At 45.9% G+C, this 23,449-nt stretch overlaps 1 protein-coding gene across 1 annotated transcript; it reads left to right on the top strand.

Moving 5' to 3' along the window:
• The first annotated feature begins 3,654 nt into the window (after nucleotides 1–3,654).
• On the top strand, nucleotides 3,655–20,837 carry LOC143843965 (pulmonary surfactant-associated protein A-like). Its single transcript, XM_077350849.1, has 5 exons — nucleotides 3,655–3,689; nucleotides 5,085–5,188; nucleotides 8,436–8,525; nucleotides 16,808–16,885; nucleotides 20,114–20,837. The coding sequence occupies exons 2-5, from the start codon at nucleotides 5,098–5,100 to the stop codon at nucleotides 20,488–20,490; spliced, it is 636 nt and encodes a 211-aa protein (XP_077206964.1). The 5' UTR covers nucleotides 3,655–3,689; nucleotides 5,085–5,097; the 3' UTR covers nucleotides 20,491–20,837.
• Nucleotides 20,838–23,449: the final 2,612 nt, after the last annotated feature.

Raw genomic sequence — 23,449 nt, 5'->3', positions numbered from 1 at the left:
TTGTCCCGTGCGGTGTACAAGAGGACCTTTTTCTCACAAGGTACTTCGTCAACCATTGTGTGCTTAGGAGACCTCACTTAGGAAGTCCATGCTCCAAAATGACTTTGATTATAGAATCCTAGAATCCCAGAGCAGGAAAGGGCCATCCAGGCCATTGATTCCAACCCCCTGCTCAATGCAGGATTAGCCTAAAGCAACCGTGGCTGGGGCTCTTTTCAGAGCGTCACAAGAATGCATTGGTGTTGGGCTGCAAAGCAATGGATATAAACCTGCACCGGGATCCTTGTAGCAAATTGTTTGCTGAACGAAAAATCGCCATTTAAAATAGTGCAATTCGTCATTATGCATACCTGACTTTGTAGTGGAATCCAGTTGCGTTTCTATCATTTCCCACAAGCTTCCGGTCTCAGCAAAAATCGCTAGACAGGAAGCGCTATTGCCAAGCTCGCCCCGCCCCTGGCCGTCAAGCAGCCAATGGGCAGCCGTTAACATGCTCCCAAACAGCCCCTTTCCCTTTAAGAAAGGTTTAAAAAAAAAAAACACCCATTGCAACGAATATGTGTTGATTCGTTGCAACGGAGAGACCCATCAGCTGGCAGGTGTGTTTGAGCTGTCGTTTCATCGTTGCCACGCTCCCCCCAAGTGAAAAAAAAAAATTCCCCCCCCCCCCTCACGGGCCCGATTTTCGGCCGAAAACAGTGTAAAAAATAAAGGGAAAATACATCAGCAAACGGGCTTGTCTGTTGTTTGTGCTTAGTGAATAAACAGCTCTGGGGAGGGACTGAAGCCGGGGAAGCCTCTAAACAGGCTTGCTGGTGGGTTGAACTTCGCTCACTCGGAGAAAAAAAAATGGCGATCGCTTCGCCGGAAGATCAGAGGAGAGAGCCAGGGGGAGGGACTTTGTAGAAACCACAACAATGGTAACGCACAGAACTTTCCCGCTAGTGTTGCAGATTGGTTGCAGGAGTGTAGCGCTTTCCGGAGGGTGAATCCACTTTTGGGGATTTCCCTGAAAGCGCTACAAGGAAGCGCTTTTTGCGGATCGGTTTCAGGTGTGTGGCAAATTGTCAACGACATTGTGCATAATGGCAAATCAGTAGCGTTTTCAATTGGCAACCATTGTGTGATTTTGAAGGTGTGCGAAAAGCCCCCCATTTTTCTCCTCTATACATTTAGGCCTGTAACTGGTAAAATGTAATCATAAAGTAAGAAACTGACTAGAAGGGACATTCTCAGACAGTGTATCGTGAAACCCTGGTGTTTCTTGACAGCCCTGGGAGAGTTTTGCAAATGGGTGGAAGTTAAATAAATCGTTATATATTTTTAAATTTTGTTAAGCATTTATCAGGTGATATGACCCTATATGGACAATGATGGGCCTGGAGGGGGTGGGAAGGGGAGGGGCCCTGGGTGGGCATGACCACAGCTTTGCTTTCCAACCATATTCTGCATGATTGTGCTACTTCTGGGGTTTCTCAAAGCCTGAAGAATGTTTCAGCGGGTTCTCAATGGTAAAAAAGTTGAGAAAGACTGATATATGGTCATTTTGACCCATCCCTCCCAAAATGGCTACTAATGGCCCTGGAGAGGGAGGGAAGAGGAGGGGCTCCAGGTGGGCATGTCCACAGCTATGCTTCCCAACCATACTGTACACGATCTGCCACTTTTGGAGTTTCTTGAAGTTGAGAAAGTGTGGACTAGAATGCTCAAGTTCACAGCATGCACACCTGAGTTCAAGGGAATATCAAACCTTTATGAGAAGGGGTGATCAATCACCTGTCACTTGACATCATTACAGACTGCTTTCTAACCAGAGGCCTTGCATCTTTCTCTTCTTATTGCCCTCAATATTTGAAAGAGCCCAAGGAAAAGGGGGTGGGGAACACTGCTGAGATGTGTGAATTGAGAGTGACTACTTAAATATCTTGGTGTGATTAGCTCTTTTAGTTAGTTCACAGTAAATTCTGCTGAAGTGCAAGTACAAAAGGCAGGCAAGGTATCCAATCATGGCCATTGAAAGGATGTCCCCAGTTATATATGTGCAAAGAGAACTGCATGATGGAGGCCCAGTCACAGGGGTAGCACACACAGCTTTTTACCATCTTTAACAAGTGAGGCTACTAGCGCCCTACCTGCCCCCAGACTACCTGGCCACAGTGATCCATGCAACAATCACCTCTAGACTGGACTTCTCTATGCTGGCCTACCCTTGTCCCTGACCCAGAAACTCCAGCTGGTGCAGAACACAGCTGCTAGGGTCCTCCAAAGGAGGTTAAGATCCAATGAGCAAAACTTGTTCAAGATCCCCAGTCCCAAAGAAGTTCAACTGTTTTCAACCAGGGCCAGGGTCTTTTTGGCCCTGGACCCAGCCTGAACGAACATTCTGCCTCTTGAGATCAGGGCTCTGTGGGACGTGGGAGAGTTCTGCATGTCCTATAAAACAGAATTGTTCCACCAGGCTTAAAGCTGAGACCTGAAGTAATACTGAAATTCTGACCTTCCTGCCCAAAATATCAGTTGATTCACCTCACACTGCCCAGCTTAAATGTCCCTCAGCAGGAGGGGGCGTTTTAGAATTGATTTGATTGTAGGATTTTAATATCAATTATTTCTTTTTAAGCTGCTATTTTATTGTTATAATTTTCTTTTTACCTCCCCTTCTGAGTCAGGGAAGGATCCAGGACAGGACAGCCCGACTCTTTCCCCTACCACACAGGCCAGCCCCAACATAGGCCTTGCTGTGAGGCAACGGAGGACCTGAGTCGGTCCATGCCTAGGACAGCCCCGACCTGGCATCAACATTGAGCGGAAACAGAGATTTGCCCCACCACCAGGTGAGCAGTAAGGCAGGGCAAATTCCCACTGTGGAAACGGTCATGGTCTGAGCCTCACCTGCCACATAGGGTTGTTGTGAAGATAAAATTTAGTCAGGAGAACAATGTCAGACTCCTTAGCCTCCCCACTGGGGAGAAAATGAAGTAAATACAGTTAAATGTCTACCCTGAAGGCTGAACGTGGCCCAAGTGTCGACTTCAGGACGGAATAGCAGGAGAGTCACATAAGTTCCTACCTATTTTGTGCCTCAGGTATTGAGGAAAGACTATGTTCTTCTCTACTGCATGTTCTAGGTCAAGTGTGTCAGGTTACCACTAATCTTGGAGTTCCAATTGTCAGTGTGCCCATACTACAAAGCTGTGGGGAAATCATACATACAAATGATGTGAACTTTATAGAGAGACCTACAGAAAACAGCTTGTAGCTTATACAAATCGGCTTGACTTGGATCTAATTTTCCCTCTTCAGGGCTGAAAACTGTGCTGAACATATAATTGTTGATGAATTAGATTGAAGTCCTATAGAAATGTGATAGCTTGTCAACAATTCTCAAGAGAAAGGGGAGCTCCCTCTCCAAAAAAAAAAAAAGTCTTATTGTCCCAAGAGCAGTTTCACCCACTGTTCTGGATCTTATTTCTGCAAGAAAGGAAGTCAATATTGTCTCATACCCATTCTGCCTCCACACAAAAAATCTTCCGTAACAAAGGGACTGTGTAAATAAAATAGGGGGAGGGGAGATCAAACATAGCCAAATAGCAAATAAGCATAAGTGCACAGATCAATTGAAGCCACCCTATAAATTGACCCTTTTCTTTAATACCAACACAAATACTTCAGTTCTTTGGACTAAGAAGGTAATTCATACTCACTTTTCTCTAAGTGTAGATTTAAACTTCCTAAGGCTGTACACCTTTTCGAGAGGAAGCTCCATTGAAATCAATGGAACTTACTCCCGAGGAACCGTGCATAGCATTAGGCTTTGATGTTGTTCTTCAAAATAGCGTTCTGTTTTACTTTAACTAATCTTGCATGTATGTTTTAAATGGGTAGCTGCCTTAGTGGCCCCTGAAAGGGCAGATAGGCTGGCGATAAATTTTGTAAATGTATAAATATCACCATCGTTTACCAAGAATACTGTTGCTACCAAGTGAGCATCAGAAATAATGTTTCAATTGAATGAAGGAGGGATTTGAACTCGGTATGACCGTTTATGCACTGGGAACTTTACTGCCCCACCCTTCTGTCAGGAGCAAAGAATGGGGGAGGATGAGGTGCACCAGGGCATATGCTTCCCCATGTGGGTACAGGAAGAGGTGAGGCAACCTGCCAGGACAAAAACTCCAGCTTGCAGCTTGGCATGAAACCTCCAGTGCATAAACGGTCTATAAGAGGCTGATGATCACCATTATAGAGTTGGGGAAACTCCAGAGGAGGGCAACCAAGATGATTGGTGGTTGGAGCACCTTCCCTTGGAGGAAAGGCTGTAGAGTCTGGGACTTCTCAGTTGAGAAAAGAGACCACTAAGGTGGGGAAATGACAAGAGGTTTGTAAAATCATGCATGGTGTGGAGAGAGTGGACAAAGAGAACTTCCCTCTCCCAGAATAGTAGAGCTGGAGGGCATCCAGTGAAGCTGATGGGCAATAGTCTCGGGATGGGCAAAAGAAAACACGACGTTTTGCAGAGAGATATTAAAAAGTGGAATTCACTGTCAGAGGATGTAGTGATGGCCACAGATATAGACAAATTTAAAAGAGGATTAGAGATAAAAGAGTCATATAGGTGGCTACCGGTTATGATGACTAAGGGGAACCGCAAGGAGATAACATCAAGGGAAGGCCACTTCTGATGTTCTTTTGAAGGCCTCGGCCTCTCTGCCCTATTGATGGCCCTCCAGAGGAACTGGTTGGCCTCTGTGTAACAGGAGGCTGGAGTAGATGGACCCCTGGTCTGATCCAGAAGGGCTCTTTTTTATGATACATTCTCATGAGTAGTACACATTGAAAGGAAATGATTTTTTAAATAAAATTGTGAGGAAGCAAAACCTAACATCCCGTTTGCTTCCATTAGGTAAGACTCCGCCCTCGATTACCATAATTTAGAACGATTGGCACAGTGATTCATAATCAGGTTATTAATTGCATACACTCTTCTGAGCAAAGCAGAAGGATGAGAGACTTGCGGCATCCAATGGCAATAACGTCATATCGATGCCATTTCATTTGGGGGCAACTTTTTTTCCTCTGTTCAGTTGATCGAGAAGGATGCCGTCCTCCCAACTGGTTCTCCTCCTTGCAGCCACAGTTGCCTTCCTGGCCACGGGTCACGCTGAACAAAGGTGCCCAGGACCTGTAGGTAAGTCTCGAATTAAACAAAGACCTGGGAGCGGGGGGCTGAACAGGACCATGTCAAGGGGAACAAAAAGAATTGGAAGTTCCTCCAGTTCCACCTCTGGAGGAGATTGTAAGACCACAGTGTAGACCAGCGGCGACAAAACTATGGCTCCCCAGAAGTCTATGAACTACAATCACCATGACCTCTTGCCATTGGCACAGCCAAATGCCTGGAGGAAGAGCTCCATCTTCCAGGCCTAACAGAACTGAGCTAGTTCTAACAGGGTCCTCAGCTCTTCTGGGAGCTTATTCCAACAGGAGGGGGCCAGGACAGAAAAGGCCCTGGGCCCGGTTGAGGTTAGATGTAACTCTCTATGGTCAGGGATCACCAGTCTGTTGGAATTGGCAGAGTGGAATGCTCTTTGGGGGGTATAGTCAGTCAGGTGGTCCCTCCGATATGCCAGACCCAAACCATGCATGGCTCTAAAGGTAAATACCAAAACATTGAATCTAATTTGGAATTTAACTCGGAGCCAATACAGCTGCTTAAGGACTGGACAAATATGGGCCCTCCAAAATGTTCTAGTGAGCACCCATGCAGCTGAGTTCTGGACCGGCTGCAGTTTCCAAATCAGGGTCAGGAATAGAACAAGTTTCAGTAATCTAGCCTGGAGGTGACCATCACTTGGATTACCTTGGCTGGGTGTTCCATTTAATGCAAAGTGCACAGTAGCTACAATGTCCACACAGACAAACTACGTCCTCACAGAACTCTGACCTACTGTCCGCCATTGAAGCATTCGGACTAAACAAGTTTGTTACTGGTTCCACACATCAGGTAAGGCCACACTCTAGATCTGATCTTTGGGATAGGGATAAATGGGGATAAAGAAATATTGGTCTGCTACAATAGACTAGAGTGCCATGGTGAGACCACCTTGTACTTAAGGCTCGAATCGATACCCTGCTGCCTTCCTGTATGGGTGGAGAGCTGATTCATGCTCACTCAAGGAAACAATGGGATCTGATGCCTCCCAGTGAGTCAGTTGATGTGCTAGTGGAAAATTGGCACCAACACCATTGAGGAGATCGCTCTCCAATATTCTCTCTGTTCCAGCCCTAATCCAGCACCATGGTAGACATTGGAGCTGCATGAATGGAAACAGGAATTGAAATGACTAGAGTGATTTTGGTAGAAAACTCGTGATGAAACTACAAGAACATCCTATAAGATGCTTATGAATGCTTATGAAATGGCAATAAAGGCCACAAAGAGGATTTTGTGGCTGCTGTTGGCCTCATTTGCTCATGCCCAGTAACAATCTGTTCTCTGACATACTTAACTAATGGATCATCCAAAACAGCTACATTGGATATCAGCTGCAAGACTATTTGCAGAGAAAATCTTGTTGCTCTACCAGGACTTATCTGCTGTGTTTGATACAGATAGTGGAGAACTTTTGGACATCTCAAGGTCCTGTTTTGGACCACTTCTGTCCTCTCTCCCCAGCCAATGTGAACAGGACTCTGTCAGCAGTTTGGTCCACCTCATGCACCCTTGACCCACGTCCTCTATGATTGGTGAAAGCCGGTAGTGAGGAGATCCGGATCTCTGTCTGGGAGCTTATCAACCCATCTCTGAAATCAGGAATTTTCCCAGAGTGACTAAAGGAAACTGTGGTTGGGCAACTTCTTGAAAAAATTGGCAATGGGCCAATCCAACCTAGCCAAATATCACCCATCTGGCATTTGCTGTTTTGGGGGAAGGAAGCTGAATGGGCAGTTGTGGGACTTCCTGGAAGAAACATCAGCCCTAGCCATAGTCTGCCTTCTCATCTTGCCATGGGGTGGCGATGGCTCTGGTTGCCCTCACAGATGACCTCTAGAGGCAGTTGGACCTCAGCAGGGTGGTATGGCTGCTCTTATTAGATTTGACAGCAGTGTCAGCCATGGGCTATTAGCCCAATGCATAGCCAAAGTGGGGGTCTAGGGCTTAGACTTAAAATGGCTACAGTCTTTTCTCCAAGGTCAGAGACAAAGGGTGGTGCTAGGGAAGAGAATATCCTGGTGTGAGCCCTAATATGTGGAGTCCCACAGGGAGCTGTTCTCTCTGCAATGTTATTTGACATCTACATGTGCCCTCTTGCCCAATAGGTCCATGATTCGGAGCTGGATTGTCACCGATACACTGATGACACCCCCAATTGTTTCTGTTGATGGGCAGCCATCTGCCTACTCCCCCAGATTGTAGGTGTCTGGAAGACAGAGTGGGCTGGCTTGAGAGGAGTCAGCTGAAGTTAATTCCAGCAAAGACAGAGGTCACCTGGCAGGGTCAGCACATTGAAGGTGATGCAGTGCGGCTCCCAGCTCTTGACATGGTCTATTTAACACCTACGACCACTGTCAGAAGCTTGGGGTGATCCTGGATACCTCTCTATCTGTGGACGCCTAAATCATAAATATAGTTCACCAGGCATTCTACCACCTTCTCCAGGCTAAACAACTTATGCAGTATCTGTCCACACCCAACCTAGCCACTGTGTTCCATGCAACCATCACCTCCAGGCTAGACTTCTGTAACTCGCTGTACATAGGACTGCCCTTGAAGCTTATCGGGAAATTCCAACTGATTCAGAATGCAGCAGCAAAATTTCTTACCGTGACTCAGTTGAGAACTCATATTACACCAGTGCTCTCCCAGATTGGAGAATGAATCAAATTCAAGGTTTTGACTCTTACATTCAAAGCTCTAAATGGTCTGGGACCTTTGTACATATGGAATATCCCTCTTCTGCTATACGTCCCAAAGGGCATTAAGATCAAGTGATCAGCACTTGCTCAGGGTTCCTGGCCCAAAAGAGGGCCTGGGCTTTTATGGCTGTGGCCCCAATCTGGTGGAACACTCCCTGGGAAGATCAAAGCCCTCTGGGACCTACAACAGTTCCAGAAGGCCTGCTAGCCAGAGCTGCTTCACCAGGCCTAGGGCTGAGGCCAGGAAACTGCAATCGAGGAAACTGCTGACCTCCCCGCCCAAGAACCCCACTCATGAATCATTACTCTGCCCACTAAACCTGTAATGGCTTTGTAGGAGGAAGTGTTTAATAATGTAATTTTAATCTTAAACCTATATCTTACTTAAATTATGTAAACTACATTATTGTATATGTTATATTGCTGTCACCTGCAGGGAAGGGTGGGCTAGAAAAAATAGTTGTTGTTGTTATTGTTATCGACTGCCAGCTTTCCATGCTTCTGTTTCCCTACCATAGGTCCCCCCGGTAGTCCTGGAAGAAATGGGGCCCCTGGTCAACCTGGGCCAAAGGGTAACCAAGGAGAGAGAGGAGATCCGGGACTACCAGGTGATAAGCAATTCTCTTTAAAGTGTCGTTTTATATTTGTCTGAAGAAGGGATGGCTCCATTAGTCATAAAAGCAGTATATTGATAATTTCCCCATTGTATTGACACTTTGTTGTTGTTGTTGTTGTTAGGTGCGAAGTCGTGTCCGACCCATCGCGACCCCATGGAAAATAATCCTCCAGGCCTTCCTGCCCTCTACCATTCCCCAGAGTCCATTTTAAGTTTGCACCTACCGCTTCAGTGACTCCATCCAGCCACCTCATTCTCTGTCGTCCCCTTCTTTTGCCCTCGATCGCTCCCAGCATTAGGCTCTTCTCAAGGGAGACCTTCCTTCTCATGAGGTGGCCAAAGTATTTGAGTTTCATCTTCAGGATTTGGCCTTCTAAGGAGCAGTCAGGGCTGATCTCCTCTAGGACTGACCGGTTTGTTCGCCCTGCAGTCCAAGGGACTCGCAAGAGTCTTCTCCAGCACCAGAGTTCAAAAGCCTCAATTCTTTGACACTCGGCCTTCCTTATGGTCCAACTTTCACAGCCATACATTGCTGTGGGAATACCATAGCCTTGACTAGATGCACTTTTGTTGGCAGGGTGATGTCTCTGCTTTTTAGGATGCTGTCTAGATTTGCCATAGCTTTCCTCCCCAGGAGCAAGCGTCTTTTAATTTCTTTGCTGCAGTCCCCATCTGCAGTGATCTTGGAGCCCAGGAAAATAAAATCTGTCACTACCTCCATTTCTTCCCCATCTATTTGCCAGGAATTGAGAGGGCCGGATGTCATAAACTTCGTTTTCTTGATGTTGAGTTTCAAGCCAACTTTTGTACTCTCCTCCTTCACCCACATCAAGAGGCTCTTTAGTTCCTCTTTGCTTTCTGCTATTTGAGTGGTATCATCTGCATATCTGAGGTTGTTGATATTTCTCTCTGCCATCTTAATCCCAATTTGTGACTCATCTAACCCCGCCTTTCTCATGAAGTGCTCCACAAACAAGTTAAATATGCAAGGCGACAGTGTACAGCCTTGCCAAACTCCTTTCTTTTGAAAAGAGAATTTTGCCACAAAATTTTGAACCAATCAGTGATTCCATGCCCGGTTCTCACTATTGCTTCTTGACCTGCATATAGGTTTTTCAAGAGACAGATGATGCTCTGGTATTCCCATCTCTTTAAGAACTTGCCACAATTTATTGTGCTCCACACAATCAAAGGCTTTAGCATAGTCAATGAAGCAGAAGTAAATGTTCTTCTGGAACTCCCTAGCTTTCTCCATGATCCAGGCAATTTGATCTCTAGTTCCTCTGTCTCTTCGAAATCCTGCCTGTACTTCTGGAAGTTCATGGTCCACACATTGCTGGAGCCTAGCTTGTAGGATTTTGAGCATAACTTTGCTAGCATGAGAAATGAGTGCAACGGTGTGGTAGTTTGAACATTCTTTGGTATTGCCCTTCTTTGGGATTGGAATGTAAACTGACCTTTTCCAATCCTGTGGCTATTGTTGAGTTTTCCAAATTTGCTGGCATATTGAGTATAGCACTTCTACTGCATCATCTTTTAAGATTTTGAATGGTTCAACTGGCATGCTGTCACCACTACTAGCTTTATTGTTGCTCAGACTTCCTAAGGCCCATTTAACTTTACATTCCAGGATGTCTGGCTCCAGATCAGTAACTACCCCATTGTGGTTATCAGGGATGTTAAGCTTGCTCTTTTATAGCTCCTCTGTATAATTTTGCCACCTTTTAAAAAATCTCTTCTGCCTCTGTGAGGTCCCTACCATTTTGGTCCTTTATTATACCCATCTTTGCATGAAATGTTCTCTTCATATCTCCAATTTTCTTGAAAAGATCTCTGGTCCTCCCCATTCTTCTATTCTTTAAGAAGGCATTCTTATCTCTTATTGCTATTCTCTGGAATTCTGCATTCAATTGGGTGTATCTTTCTCTTTCTCCCTTGACTTTCATTTCCCTTCTCTCCTCAACTATTTGTAAAGCTTCCTCAGACAACCATTTTGCTTTCTTGCATTTATTTTTCTTTGTGATGGTTTTAGTTACTACCTCTTGTACAATGTTGCAAACCTCGGTCCATAGTTCTTCAGGCGCTTGGTCTATCAGATCTAATTCCTTAAATCTATTTGTCACCTCTACTGTATATTCGTCAGGGATATGATTTAGTTCATACCTGAATGGCCTAGTGTTTTTCCCTACAGTCTTCAATTTAAGCCTAAATTTTGCAACAAGAAGCTGATGATCTGAACCACAATCAGCTCCTGGTCTTGTTTTTACTGGCTGTATAGAACTTCTCCATCTTTGGCTGCAGAGCACATAGTCAATCTGATTTCTGTGTTGACTGTCTGGTGATGTCCATGTGTAGAGTTGTCTCTTGGGTTGTTGGAAAAGAGTGTTTGCTATGACCATTGTATTCTCTTGACAAAATTCTACCAGCCTGTGCCCTGCTTCATTTTGTACTCCAAGGCCAAACTTGCCTGTTATCCCGGTTATCTTTTGGCTTCCTACTTTAGCATTCCAATCCCCCATGATGATAAGCACATCATTTTTTGGCGTTGCTTCTAGAAGGTGTTGTAGGACTTCATAGAACTGGTCGACTTCATCCTCTTCAGCATCAGTGGTTGGGGCATAGACCTGGATTACTGTGATGTTGAATGGTTTGCCTTGGATTCAAACTGAGATAATTCTGTCATTTTGGGGATTGTATCCCAAGACTACTTTTCCTATCTTATTGATTCTGAAGGCTACTCCATTTTTTCTGCGAGATTCTTGCCGACGGTAGTATACTTGATGGTCATCTGAATTAAATTGACCCATTCCTGTCCATTTTAGTTCACTGATTCCTAAAATGTCAATGTTCAGTCTTGTCATCTCTTGTTTGACCTCATCCAGCTTGCCTTGATTCATGGATCTGACATTCCAGGTTCCTATGGAAAAAAGTCTTTACAGCATCGGACTGTCTTTTTGCCACCAGTTCCCTCCACAACTGAGCATCCTTTCGGCTTTGGCCCAGCCACTTCATTCATTCTGTCGCTACTCGTACTAGCCGTCTGCTCATCCCCAGTAGCATATTGGACACCTTCCGACCTGAGGGGCTCATCTTCCGGCGTCATATCGTTTTGCCTTTTGAACTTGTCCATTGGGTTTTCATGGCAAAGATACTGGAGTGGTTTGCCATTTCCTTCTCCAGTGGATCACCTTTTGTCAGAGCTCTCAGCTATGATCTGTCCGTCTTGGGTGGCCCTGCACGGTATAGCTCATAGCTTTACTGAGCTACGCAAGCCCCCTTGCCACAACAAGGCAGCGATCCTAGAAGGGGGTATATTGACACTAGGAAGTATTTGTATATGAATATGAAGTATTAAATATTCATATATGCATAAGTATTTAAAATCTTGGGTGACCCCAGAACCCCATAGAATGCCAATAATTAAATCCCATGCTAGTGACTTATGGTCTCTAATGAAAGAATTCTGAACATGATCCAGTTGGGAGGAAATTGTATACCACTGAAGCACATTCCCTTTAATTTTTAATGAATTGCTATTAATACAGTGTTTTGTAAACATTTCATATCTGCCAGTGAGTACTTAAGCAGATACAGGCAAGTATTTTAAATATTAATGTATATAAGTATCCCTGAAGAAGATCAGAGTTGGAAATGTGTATGCATGAATATCTTCCTCTCCCTGGTAATCAACTTCTGAGGGTCTCCATGTGAATCATAGAATCATAGAATCATAGAGTTGCAGGACACCCACATCCCAATCGCTCATCCACTGTAATCTGCCACCCCCTTGAACCTTCACAGAATCAGCCTATCAGATGGCTATCTAGCCTATGTTTAAAAATTTCCAAACATGGAGAACCCATCTTTGGAACTCCCAAGGAAGCCTGTTCCACTGAGAAACCACTCTGACTGTCAGGAACTTCTTCTTAGACAGAATTCCTTTTGAATTAATTTCATCCCATTTGTTCTGTTCCATCCCTCTGGGGCAAGAGGGAAACAACTCTGCTCCATTCTCTATATGGCAGCCTTTTAAATACTTGAAGATGTCTACCAGATTCCCTTTCAGTCGTCTCCTCTCCAGGCTTAACAGACCAAACTCCCCCAACCTTTCCTTGTACATCTTGGTCTCCAAACCCCTCACCATCTTTGTTGGTTGTATTAGATTTGTGTGGTTGTATTAGAGTTCTCAGGTCCTCCCTTCCAACCAGGAGAGGATGGGGGGGGGGGTAGGGTTGCCATCTCCAGGTTGAGAAACTCCAGAAGCTTTGGAGGTGGAACTTGCAGCGGACAGAGCCCACAGTAGAATACAAGAACATGGAATCTGCCCTCCAAGGCATTCATTTTTTCCAGGAGAATTGATCTCTGTAATTCTGGGGGGCTTTCACCACTTCTTCAATGGTTGCCAATTGAAAACGCTACAGTTTTGCCATTATGCACAACGTCGTTGACAATCTGCCACACACCTGAAACCGATCCGCAAAAAGCGCTTCCTTGTAGCGCTTTCAGGGAAATCCCCAAAAGTGGATTCACCCTCCGGAAAGCGTTACACTCCTGCAACCAATCTGCAACACTAGCGGGAAAGTTCTGTGTGTTACCATTGTTGCGGTTTCTGCAAAGTCCCTCCCCCTGGCTCTCTCCTCTGATCTTCCGGCGAAGCGATCGCCATTTTTTTTTCTCCGAGCGAGCAGAGATCAACGCACCGGCAAGCCTCCGTTTAGAGGCTTCCCCGGCTTCAGTCCCTCCCCAGAGCTGTTTAGTCACTAAGCACAAACAACAGAGAAGCCCGTTTGCTGAAGTATTTTCCCTTTATTTTTCACACTGTTTTCGGCCAAAAATCGCGCCCGTGAGGGGGGGGGATTTTTTTTTCACTCGGGGGGAGCGTAGAAACGATGAAACGGCAGCTCAAACACACCTGCCAGCTGGATGGGTCTCTCCGTTGCAACGAATCAACACAGATTCGTTGCAACGGGTGTGTTTAAAAAAAAAAAAAAACCTTCCTTAAAGGGAAAGGGGCTGTTTGGGAGCATGCTAACGGCCGCCCATTGGCTGCTTGACGGCCAGGGGCGGGACGAGCTCAGCAATAGCGCTTCCTTTCTAGCGATTTTTGCTGAGACCGGAAGCTTGTGGGAAACGATGGAAACGCAACTGGATTCCACTACAAAGTCAGGTATGCATAATGACGAATTCCACAATTTTAAATGGCGATTTTTCGTTCAGCAAACAATTTGCTACAAGGATCCCAGTGCGGAAAGCCCCTGGGAGATCCCCAGGGTAGATGTAAAGCAACATTAAGTCATAGCTGACTTATGGTGACCAATGGGGTCTTCAAAGCAAGAGACAAACAGGTCACTTCTATCGCCTGACTCTGTATAGTCACCCTGGACTTTGTAGGTGGTCTCCCTCCCAAGTACTGACCACACAGATGCGGCTGCATTTTTCTTGCTCACCGTATTTCCAGTGCCATCATGGTTTGTGAACTTTCAAGGCCATTTTCAAAACACACAAAACCGCACTGTTTCTAGAAGATCTAGAAAAGAAGCCAAGCCCAATTTTCCTCCCTATCTTGCATTTACGGAAGACTGCAACTCGCTGTCTCTAAGAGGGGGAAGCACATTTTACCTGGAAACTGTATTTTTGAAACAACAAACAGGTTGTTAAATATAAAGTTGTGAATCAGGCGAGGACCATAGACTATCAATTGTTATCATTAATATTATTGTGCTGCCCTGGGAAAAATGCTTGCGAACTTAAACCAAATCCTTCTTGCGTGTTAGCCGTGTGTGAAATGCACGCTCTCTTAGCAAAGCCCCAGGAGACCTCTGTAACATGGCCAGACCACTAGAGGGAAGCACAGACTGCTTGTTTGGCTTAATTCTGCAAAGGCCCCAGAGGACTGAGGGGTTTTTTTTATAGTACTGTGACCAAATATACCTTTTAGCCCTAATTAAGTCCTCCAGCAAGAAAAGTTGTTTCTTCAATACTTTTAAAAAATGCTTTTCATTGCCCGAAGGTTTCTCAAAGCAGCTTATACTCACCTTCCTTTCCTCTCCCCAAAACAGTCACCCTGTGAGGGAGATGAGACTGAGAGATCTGATAGAATTGCTCTATGAGAACAGCTATAGAAGAACTGTGACAAGCCTAAGGTCACCCAGCTGGCTGCATGTGGAGGAGCAGGGAATATCCTTACCAGATTAGAAGCTGTCCCTCTTAACCACTGCAACACACTGGCTCATGCAATCTGAACAGCCCTAATTTGTCTGATCTGGTTATATCTCAGAAATTAAGCAGGCTTCCTCATGGTTAGTCCTTGGATGGGAGACCACCAAGAAGTCCAGGGTTGCTATGCAGAGGCAGGCAAACCACCTCCTTTCATCTCTTGCCTTGAAAACCCCATAATGGGTTACCCTAAGATGGTTGTGACTTGATGGGTCTTTAACTATCATATTATCAAGCCCACTAGTCAAATATCAAGAACTGCCCTTCAATTCTGAAATCTCAATCCAGCCAGACTCCCTTTTGTACAGTGGAATGATAGGCTAGATCTGTGGTTTTCAAAAATGTTGACCCTTAAGGAATCAGCCAAGTCTGCCTCATGAATTTTTATCTTGGAAACTATGGTGCTTTCCGCGCAAGGACCAATGTTGCCAAATGTTTTCAGAATGCAGAAACGTCATATTAAATAGTGGAATTTCGTCATTCCGCATACCTTTAATTTTAGCAGAATATTGAAGTCCCAGTAGCATTGTATTCATTCCCCACAGGTTTCCAGTCTCGCTGGAATCGCAACAAAGGAAGCGAGATTTTTCTGCGCTTCTTCCCGCCTCTGGCCGTCAATCAAATGGAACAGCCAATGGGCTGTTGTGTTCATGCTCCCGAAAAACCCCTTTCCCTTTAAGAACTGTTTTTTAAAAATGCAAACACACCAGTTGCAACGAACCTGTGTTCAATCATTTTGGAAAAACCTTTTTTGCTGGCGTAGGAGCTGATCCTTCATTGTTTACAGGCTCCTCAAGTTAAAAAAAAAAAATCCCCCCCCCTCATGGGCACGATTTGTGGCTGAAATTACGGGCAGTATCGAACAAGGGGCTGTATTGTGCTTGGGAACTTTAAAGACATTTGCAGTAGGGAGCTTTGTTTCACTGTTAATCACTTCTGTGGAGGGACTTTAGCTGGAGAAGCCTCGCTCGTTCATTGCTTTCGCTGGTCTAAGGGGAAAAAATAGCGATCACTTCTCCGGAAGTTTGGGGGGCGAGAGCAGGGCAGGGACATTCTTTCTACTGCTACATTGAGAACGCACATGTCTTTCACTGATGTGTTGCAGCTTGTGCTCAGAAGTGTAGCGGTTTTTTCAGGGGGAATCCACTTTTCCCGATTCCCTGAAAAGCGCTACAACACAGCGATTTTTGCGGGAGTGTTGCAGGAGTGTTGTGACGTCATGCGGAATGTTGAATTAGTAGCGTTTACCAAAGGTAAGACTTCTGCTACATTTAAGTCATGCAGAATGGCCCTAAGATTTCTGGATCTGCAGACACTGATTACCAGAATAAGGCATGGGCTTGGACGGGGCATATCTGGGGTACGGCAGCTGTGGCACAAGCCCTAGGTACTACATGGGGGTGCACAGGAGGGAATGACATGCACCATGCCCACTGAGAAGAAGAGTGGTTCGACCATGGAGGTGGTGGCAGCAGCGGGTGAGTCAGAACTGCCCTCACTTGCTCTGCCTCTTCCACAACTGATCTCATCTGATAAGTTTCATGTTATAGTGCAACCTGGCCCTCGAAGAAGAAGAAGAAGAAGAAGAAGAAGAAGAAGAAGAAGAAGAAGAAGAAGAAGAAGAAGAAGAAGAAGATGTTTCTGGACCATCTTGGAATGTTGGCATATATAGCCCCCTCCACATGATGCCACCAACATCTCTAGGCTATCCAGTAGCTGGGTCACGACTAGGCCATTTTAAAATTGTGATTTCAGGAATCCAGAAAACTGGATTTACCACCCTAAATCATGTGAACCACCAGTGAGCAACCAGGGATAAAATCATATGGAGGGGGAAACATGCAATAATCTCGGCAGTTTTGACCCACCATCCCACCTGTCCTCCCCGCTCCATTTCCTGCTCTGAGTAATTTTTTTTTAATAGTGCAGTCCATGTTGCAGTGGGACCACAAACCTATATTATTCAAGGTGAAATAAATCCTTCTTTAAAAGGTCCACGGTCTTCTTGGGATCAGACAGACCTCAACAGCACCAAATAATAGTTGTTTCTGTTCACAGGGTTGCCTGCATATGAGGACCTCCAACTGCAAAACAAACTCAAGGAGCTGGGACACAGAATCACCCGACTGGAAAGAGGTACAATCATTACAGTGTCTTTTTATAAAAAAATAATTAGAAATCTAGATCTAGATAGGAATATAAAAGGGACACAAAGAAAGAGGCAGGGGCTATAGAGGAAATCATATAGACTAAAAATTAATGAAATATAGAACATGAAGAAAGTTTTCTTCCCAACGTACCCTCCATTGTAATCCTTAAACCCTTCTCTACAAAATACAATAAATATGTCTTACTTCAGGCTTTTTAAATTTCAAGTCTAAATTTGGAAAAAGGTACATTTTAGGAAATGCTTCCTAAAAGCTTTCTGCCAGCTCATTCATTTTTTTTAACGAAGTAGGTGACATTTTTTTTATTCTCAACGAATCCTTGCCTAAAATTCATTCAGTGATGTGACAGGTTCCAGGCACCAGCTCAGGAAATGAGCCTGGGGATCAGTCATCATCAATGGATATCATTGAAACAAAGCTGGTTCATCACCCAGGTTGCTGCTTGTGATGAGAGACTGGCAGAGAGTACTGATAGGGTAGGAGGCCATGAGCAGGCCATTTCTGCAGTGTGTTGTTCCCATGACACTCAAAGGCCACCAGCAGAAGAGCAGTCTCTGTTGATTCAGACCAGTGGCCCATCCAGCCCAACACTGTTTGTCTAACCATGGCCAAAACCCAGGTACCCTCAGGAGGTCCACCAGCAGGACCAGAACAACAGAAGCCCTCCCACTGTTGCCCCTCAAGCTCCAAGAATACAGAGCACCACTGCTCTAGACAGAAGAATATAAAGAGAAGCCACACTGAAATCAGGCCGACGGCCCATCCAGTCCAACACTCTGTCACATGATCATCGAAACGCAGTTGCCATCAAGAGGCCTGCCAGCAAGGTCAGAACTCAAGAAGCCCTCCCACTGTTGCCCCTCAAGTACCAAGAATACAAAGCATCCCTGCCTTGACAAAAAACATAAGAGAAGCCATGTAGGATCAGACCAGTGGCCCATCCAATCCAACCCTCTGTGTTACACAGTAGCCAAAACCCAGGTGCCATCATAGACCCTGCTGGGACAATACTGGAAGAAATAGACCACCACCTGAGCTGCTGATTCAGAAGCGGAGGGCACACCAAGGTTGCCAGCTCTAGGTTGGGAAATGCCTGGAGACTTTGGGGCTGGAGCCAGGAGTGGGCAGGGTTTATAGCAGGGAGGGAGCAGTTGAAAAGTACCCAAATCAATATTGATTTGGGTACTTTTATGTCTTTTCTGAGCTGAACTGCACATTCCCTATATTCAGATGGTCCGAATCAGGATAGTCAAAATGTGATTCGGCCATGAATTGGTCATCTGAATGCATCCAGCTTTCTTGGGCAGTGCCTGAGAAGGTAGAGGCAGCGTGCAGAGATCAGCTGATGAAGACTGGCTGAGGAGGCATTTAAATGGAGAGAGCAGGATGCCTATCATCCCCAGATTGTGGAGTGTGAAAAGTGAATGGGTATTTTATTTACTTCTCAGGGGAGGGGTATAACACATTACATTACTACCTTATCTGGGAGTCTCCCAGGGGACGTATTGGTACTGGGAAGCTCCTTTGCTGGGTCTGAGTGGACTTGCTAATGAACTCCACCCAGACACAGGAAAAGTGCTTCTATTCCTAGTCCATCCCCAGAAGACTCCCAGAAAGACAGAAATGTGATGTGTTTTATACACACATGCAAAAGAAGTACATAAAATGGGCAGCAACTATTCACACACTCCACACTTTGGCATAGAGAGATTCCTATCTTGCTGTGTTATACCCAGACCATGGCCACACAGCCCAGAAAACCCACAACAGCCAGTTGACTCCAGCCACAAAAGCCTTTGAGGATTCAGAAAAGCATTATACTCACTGAGAGTTCAAAATGAGCCATGTCAAGACAAGTCAGCTCTTCTAAAGCTCTCCCACGGCAACTGCAGAAGCCCAGAGTCAACAGATAACAGAGATTCTAGAAGCCAGTTGATGCTTCCATTCAATTCAGTAGGGAAGACTCTGAGTGCCTTTTTGATGCCTGAACTACTGTCAGTGCTGTGATGAAACCTGTCCCGTGGGCAGCCCTTTCTACCGCAGGGCTGTGGAATGTGGCTCCGGTCTAAAGCCAAGGACTTCTCAGTGAGGAGTCCTGCTCCACAGTGTCCTTCCACCACCATGCAGTGCAATTAGGATTACACTTTACTGCCACCTCCAAGCCAATAGCTGTAGTTGTCTGGTAGTCTGTTCTCTAGACCTCTTGGGCATTTTCTGCATTCTCCTTTTTTTCACTTTTTTGTTCTGGTCGCTTGGAGGGGGGAGGTTCTGTCCACCCATGTCTTGCTCCCTCTAGTGGCTGATTCAATATGACATCTCTGTATGTCCAGCATATCTCCCTGCAGATTTAGACTGCTTTATTGATGTAATATTGAATCAATAAAGGGACTTAAACATATGCGAAAAGCGGGGGGAGACCCTAAGCAATATGAACCCACAAGCCAGGAAAAGAAGACTGCAGAAAAGCCCTGTATTTCTTCAAATTCAGAATCACTCTCCCATTACAAATCAGACTGGGAATAGTGGAGCCATTGAGATCTCAGTCATTAAAGATATTCAATGCCAAGGAGCTCTCTCTCTCCTTTTTCTTTGTGTCTCAGTACATGTAAGTGTTGGCAGCAGAGGACAGAACCTACAGGAATGGGTTTAAACTACTAGTCGAATGGTACCAGCTAGATATCAGGAAAAATGTTCTCACAGTATGAGCAGGTCAGCTTGGAAGGGGCTGCCTAAGGTGGTGGTGAACTACCCCTCACTGTCAGTCTTCAAGCAGTGGCTGGGCAGATCCTTAACCTGGATGCTTTAGGCTGATCCTGCATTGAGCAGCGGGTTGGACTTGATGGCCTGCATGGCCCCTTCTGACTCTAGGATTCTATGATTCTAAGTTTTCAAGTCAAGAGTCCTGCAGAGGTGGTTGGCCATTGCCTGCCTCTGCGTAGCAACCTGGTCTCCCATCCAAGGCCTAACTAGGGCCAATCCCGCTTAGCATCTGAGATTAGGCTAGCCTGGGCCATCCAGGTCAGGATGATGTCCAACCTGATGGAGTCTAAAAATAAGAGGCTATGGTGGGCGATATTTGGCCTGACAGCTGGTTCATGATAGGGTCCTGATAAAAAGAAGCCCATCCTTCATCTCCATGAGAGCACAACAAGGGATGTCTGATGAGATGCTGAACGTCTTCCATTTTTCTTTTCAGCCTTGGCCCTGAGTGGGAGGATTGTCATTGTTGGTGACAAACTCTTTGCCACTACGGAGAAAACAGACGACTTCGACAACACAGTCAAAATCTGCCGAGTGGCTCATGGCTCCATTGCGGCCCCAGTGAACAAGATGGAGAATGACGCCGTGATGAGTTTGGTGGGGAAATTCAATACGTACGCGTACCTGGGCATTACAGAGGGGCACGTCCCTGGGGAATTCCACTTCCTGAATGGGACACCATTGAATTACACAAATTGGTATGAGGGGGAGCCAAAGGGGAAAGGAGCAGAGAGGTGTGTCGAGATGTACCTGGATGGCACCTGGAATGACAAAATATGCAATAAGTACCGCCTCACTGTCTGCGAATTTTAAACCAAACTGATTGGTTTTTTTCTAAGAGTCATTATTTGCAGTTGCATCTAGGAATAAGTACAGACAGACAGCATAGGTTACAGGATCCAGGGAGAGCCAGGATCATGACTGCACTTATTGAGTGACCTTGTACCAGTTACACTCTCTCTCAGCCTAACCTACCTCACAGGGTTGTTGTGAGGATAAGTAAATAAAGGGATCACATTTACTATCCTGCACTCTTTGGAGGAAGCGAATTGGGGAAAAGTGAAATTAATGCATAATGAAAGGTTTCTTGTGATATGACTGATTACTGTGTGATTCTTCAGTGCCAGAAAAGGGAAATCAATAAAATGCAATGTGCTGAACTTTTCTTTCTTTTTATTTAGTGCTTGTTTGTTTGTTTGTTTGTTTTTTAGCCTGCCACTCTGTAGAGACTTGTGGCAGGTTACAATATAAAATCCCCATAAAATATATAAACCCCCATCTAGTCCCCTAACAATCCCGACAGGACATTAAAAGCAACCTGAACCAAGACTGGCAGCATAAGCTCACCCCCGTTTCTTTCAGCTATCCACCCCCCGGGTGCGATATGCTAGATGTCACCACCTGGCCTGTGGCCTTGTTGTTCCTAGCTGGCCTCAGCCAAAGAACTGGTGGAAGAGAATTGTTTTACAGACCCTGCAGAATGCTGATAGCTCCTTCAGGGCCCTGAGCTCTCTCTTCCACCAGGTTGGGGCCAGGACTGGCCCAGCTTGAGGGCAGGCACGCTTCCTCAGGGCCAGGGATCTCTAGTAGGTTAGCACAAAATGTGTCCAGAATTGCTAGTTTCTTTGTGACAAAGGAATCTAAATTTTCTAGATGTATATTAAATTAAGACTTGGGGACTGCATACAAATTAATCTGGCCCAATTGCATATGTGTGTATGTGAAGTAGGCAATGGGCCACGGAAGTGATTTCCATCTCTATACTATGAGATTGTGAGCCTCTTGTGGCGCAGAGTGGTAAGACAGAAGACATGCAGTCTGAAAGCTCTGCCCATGAGGCTGGGAGTTCAATCCCAGCAGCCGGCTCAAGGTCGACTCAGCCTTCCATCCTTCCGAGGTCGGTAAAATGAGCACCCAGCTTGCTGGGGGGTAAACGGTAATGACTGGGGAAGGCACTGGCAAACCATCCTGTATTGAGTCTGCCATGAAAACGCTAGAGGGCGTCACCCCAAAGGTCAGGCATGACCCGGTGCTTGCTCAGGGGATACCTTTACCTTTACCTTTACTGAGAGATTGGGCAGAATCCTAAACTCGGGTTTCTACCTGAGCTGGCCAGGGGTGGAGGGAGATAATCTGTTCATCTTAATAGCAGATTGGTCCATTAATGTCTACAGATCAAGTTCCTCTTACGGTAGGGGGCCCAACCTTCAGGCGAGACTCAGAATTCGAACTGATCCTCCGGCACCAGACTTCAGTTCTCCTGGAAAACATGGGGCTGCTTCATAGGGTGGAGTCTGACCTTCCCCAGGCTCCAACCCCAAATCTCCAGGAATTTCCCATGCCAAACTGGAAACTTTAATGACAAGCTGTAAAAGGAAAGACCTTTTAAAAAACATTCCGACCTGTCTCTGCGACAGTCAAAGCTAAAACGCAAAATGCCCACTCCACCCAAGTGTATTTTCAAAGCTTTTCTGGCCACTCGTTGTTATCAAAATAGGACCAGTGGATGTTTTAAGGCAAAGGGAATAGGTTTTGGCATGCATCCCTGTGGCCCTATTTTGTTTTCTATCCGTCCCGTTCTTCCCCATTTAAGAGAAGCCCGGTGGAACAAAATGTATTATTCCTATCCTAACCAAGCAGCTCTAAAACCCACAGGAACAGTATTAAACAAGATTACATTATTTGTTGGGGAAATGCTCTAACAAAGGGCAGAAGTATAACTCGGCTTGTTTCCCTCCAGATTTTTGTCATTTCACATGCTGCAGGCTCAGGGGTTGCAATCCGGAGGAAATGCACAGAGGGAAGTGGGGAGGGCTACTGAGGTCTTTCTTCTGCTGTTTTCCTGCCAGCCCCACCTCTCCCTACTGCTCCCAGGAATGGGGGAAATATTTGTGTCTCTGCACCCCATCTCCATGTAAATGAAGGCAGCTAAACGCAGGGTGATTTGAGATGGGAAGAAGAGGAGCTGGGCTTTTGTACCCCACTTTTTTACTACTCAAAGGGGTTTCAAAGTGGTTTACAATCGCCTTCCCTTCCTCTCCCCACAACAGAGGTACGTGAGGCGGAGAGAGCTCTGAGAGAACTGTGAGTGGCCTAAAGTCACCCAGGGGGCCTCGTGTGTCTCAAAGTGGCTTACAATCACCCTTCCTCACCCCACCACAGATGCTCTGCAAGGTAGGTGAGGCTGAGAGAGCTCTGAGAGAGCTGTGCCTGGCCCAAGGTCACCCAGCTGGCTGCATGTGGAGGAGCAGCGGGGGATCAAACCTGGCTGCTGCTCTTAACCATGACACCGCCCTGGCTGCCATGGAAGAAAGCGTTCCACAATCCCTCTCTGGTGCAATCCTCCCCTTTCAAGCACAGACTGGGCAGCTGCAACCAGCAAACCAATAAAAGGCTGCAGCAATGACCCCTGGGGCTGCAACAACACAAGGCATCAGTTTGCTATGACGTGCCACAGTGCCAGGAAGGGACACACCTCTATTTAATGAGTATTTATAGGAAAGCTCTCAACCACAACAAAACCCTTCCAAGACCACCCACTTTCTCACAAATCCCTTTCCCTTCTGCAGTCATGTTGTAGCCAAGATATGTCCACCCTGCAGAGTGCTCAAGTCAAGAGACGTTCTGAAGTGCTTTGCCGTTGCCTGCCTCTTGAGCAGCATCCCTCGCCTTCTTTGCTGGTCTCCCCTTCAAGGGCTGAGCCTGCTTAGCTCTAACTCTGCTGTGATTGGGCCAGGGGTGGCCAAACTGTGGCTCTCCAGATGTCCATGGA

The sequence above is a fragment of the Paroedura picta genome, chromosome 8 (genome assembly GCF_049243985.1).
Source record: "Paroedura picta isolate Pp20150507F chromosome 8, Ppicta_v3.0, whole genome shotgun sequence".
Taxonomy (NCBI): Eukaryota; Metazoa; Chordata; class Lepidosauria; order Squamata; family Gekkonidae; genus Paroedura; species Paroedura picta.
Note: the sequence above shows the minus strand (reverse complement) of the source record. Positions and strands in the feature narration are given on the sequence as shown.

What these genes read in the sequence shown, in the direction of transcription:
- LOC143843965 (XM_077350849.1), top strand. Translation starts at nt 5,098, where the DNA reads ATGCCGTCCTCCCAACTGGTTCTCCTCCTTGCAGCCACAGTTGCCTTC. An exon ending in AAGGTGCCCAGGACCTGTAG is followed by an intron (nt 5,189 to 8,435) that starts GTAAGTCTCGAA and finishes TCCCTACCATAG; the next exon opens with GTCCCCCCGGTAGTCCTGGA. An exon ending in AGGAGATCCGGGACTACCAG is followed by an intron (nt 8,526 to 16,807) that starts GTGATAAGCAAT and finishes TTCTGTTCACAG; the next exon opens with GGTTGCCTGCATATGAGGAC.